This window comes from Antennarius striatus, chromosome 11 (genome assembly GCF_040054535.1).
Source record: "Antennarius striatus isolate MH-2024 chromosome 11, ASM4005453v1, whole genome shotgun sequence".
Classification (NCBI taxonomy): domain Eukaryota; kingdom Metazoa; phylum Chordata; class Actinopteri; order Lophiiformes; family Antennariidae; genus Antennarius; species Antennarius striatus.
Genome location: NC_090786.1, coordinates 250,001 through 252,500, shown reverse-complemented (window position 1 = coordinate 252,500; position 2,500 = coordinate 250,001). Strand labels below are relative to the sequence as shown.

The following is a 2,500-nucleotide window of genomic DNA, read 5'->3' as shown; positions in this document are numbered from 1 at the left end:
ACACACACGCTGACAGAGCTCCTTGTTCCCTCCAGGGCGCGGCGGCCCCGCCCGTGACGCCGGTGACGACAGACAGATGGACAGCCTGTACCTCAGATCTCTGGAGGGCTTCGTCACCGTGGTGACGGCAGATGGTGACATGATCTTCCTGTCGGAGAACATCAGCAGGTTCATGGGGCTCACGCAGGTAAACAACAACAACATCACGGCACTGGTTGCCACGGATACGTGACACGTTGCAGGCTCACGTGTAATTAGAATCTGTGTGTCATTTGACACGTGCTGATGAATCGCTGTTGTTGTCCGGACCGGTTGCAGCCAGTTTGAGCCCCCCCCCGGGGGGGGGGGGTAATTGGGTGGTGTTTGTGGTGTGTCATCGAACCCGCCTCCAGGTGTGTGTGATCCTGTTGACGGTCATCACTCACGCCTGTGTTCACCCCAAACACACCGCGAACACGCCGACTCAGCACCAGCTGCGACCTCAGGTCACCCCGCCCACGGGCTCGTTCGCTCTGGACTCGTTCGCTCTGGACTCGTTCGCTCTGGACTCGTTCGCTCTGGACTCGTTCGCTCTGGACTCGTTCGCTCTGGACTCGTTCGTCAGGGCTCGTTCACTCAGGGCTCGTTCGCTCTGGACTCGTTACCTCTGGACTCGTTCGCTCAGTGCTCGTTCGCTCTGGACTCGTTCGCTCTGGACTCGTTCGCTCTGGACTCGTTCGCTCTGGACTCGTTCGCTCTGGACTCGTTCGCTCTGGACTCGTTCGCTCTGGACTCGTTCGCTCTGGACTCGTTCCCTTTGGACTCGTTCGCTCTGGACTCGTTCGCTCTGGACTCGTTCGCTCTGGACTCGTTCCCTCTGGACTCGTTCGCTCAGTGCTCGTTCGCTCTGGACTCGTTCGCTCTGGACTCGTTCGCTCTGGACTCGTTCGCTCTGGACTCGTTCGCTCTGGACTCGTTCCCTTTGGACTCGTTCGCTCTGGACTCGTTCGCTCTGGACTTGTTCGCTCTGGACTCGTTCGCTCCGGACTCGTTCGCTCTGGACTCGTTCCCTTTGGACTCGTTCGCTCAGGGCTCGTTCGCTCTGGACTCGTTCGCTCTGGACTCGTTCGCTCTGGACTCGTTCGCTCTGGACTCGTTCGCTCTGGACTCGTTCGCTCTGGACTCGTTCGCTCTGGACTCGTTCGCTCTGGACTCGTTCGCTCTGGACTCGTTCGCTCTGGACTCGTTCCCTTTGGACTCGTTCGCTCTGGACTCGTTCGCTCTGGACTCGTTCGCTCTGGACTCGTTCCCTTTGGACTCGTTCGCTCAGGGCTCGTTCGCTCTGGACTCGTTCGCTCTGGACTCGTTCGCTCTGGACTCGTTCGCTCTGGACTCGTTCGCTCAGGGCTCGTTCGCTCTGGACTCGTTCCCTCTGGACTCGTTCGCTCAGTGCTCGTTCGCTCTGGACTCGTTCGCTCTGGACTCGTTCGCTCTGGACTCGTTCGCTCTGGACTCGTTCGCTCTGGACTCGTTCCCTTTGGACTCGTTCGCTCTGGACTCGTTCGCTCTGGACTTGTTCGCTCTGGACTCGTTCGCTCCGGACTCGTTCGCTCTGGACTCGTTCCCTTTGGACTCGTTCGCTCAGGGCTCGTTCGCTCTGGACTCGTTCGCTCTGGACTCGTTCGCTCTGGACTCGTTCGCTCTGGACTCGTTCGCTCTGGACTCGTTCCCTTTGGACTCGTTCGCTCAGGGCTCGTTCGCTCTGGACTCGTTCGCTCTGGACTCCTTCGCTCTGGACTCCTTCGCTCTGGACTCGTTCGCTCTGGACTCGTTCGCTCTGGACTCGTTCCCTTTGGACTCGTTCCCTTTGGACTCGTTCGTCAGGGCTCGTTCGCTCTGGACTCGTTCGCTCTGGACTCGTTCGCTCTGGACTCGTTCGCTCTGGACTCGTTCGCTCTGGACTTGTTCGCTCTGGACTAGTTCGTCAGGGCTCGTTTGCTCTGGACTCGTTCGCTCTGGACTCGTTCGCTTTGGACTCGTTCGCTCAGTGCTCGTTCGCTCTGGACTCGTTCGCTCTGGACTCATTCGCTCAGTGCTCGTTCGCTCTGGACTCGTTCGCTCTGGACTCGTTCGCACTGGACTCGTTCGCTCTGGACTCGTTCGCACTGGACTCGTTCGCTCTGGACTTGTTCGCTCTGGACTCGTTCGCTCTGGACTCGTTCGCTTTGGACTCGTTCGCTCAGTGCTCGTTCGCTCTGGACTCGTTCGCTCTGGACTCGTTCGCTCAGTGCTCGTTCGCTCTGGACTCGTTCGCTCTGGACTCGTTCGCACTGGACTCGTTCGCTCTGGACTCGTTCGCACTGGACTCGTTCGCTCTGGACTTGTTCGCTCTGGACTCGTTCCCTTTGGACTCGTTCGCTCTGGACTCGTTCGCTCTGGACTCGTTCGCTCTGGACTCGTTCGCTCTGGACTCGTTCGCTCTGGACTCGTTCCCTTTGGACTCGTTCGCTCAGGGCTCGTT

The 2,500-nt window shown here is 59.4% G+C and overlaps 1 protein-coding gene across 2 annotated transcripts in view; it reads left to right on the top strand.

Moving 5' to 3' along the window:
* Positions 1-2,500, top strand: part of LOC137603451 (endothelial PAS domain-containing protein 1-like) — a 24,479-nt gene that overhangs the window by 10,827 nt on the left and 11,152 nt on the right. For both annotated transcript variants that reach the window (XM_068326924.1, XM_068326925.1), the window contains exon 3: positions 36-187. In XM_068326924.1, coding sequence (XP_068183025.1) covers positions 36-187 — 152 coding nt within the window. The remainder of the gene's footprint in view (positions 1-35; positions 188-2,500) is intronic.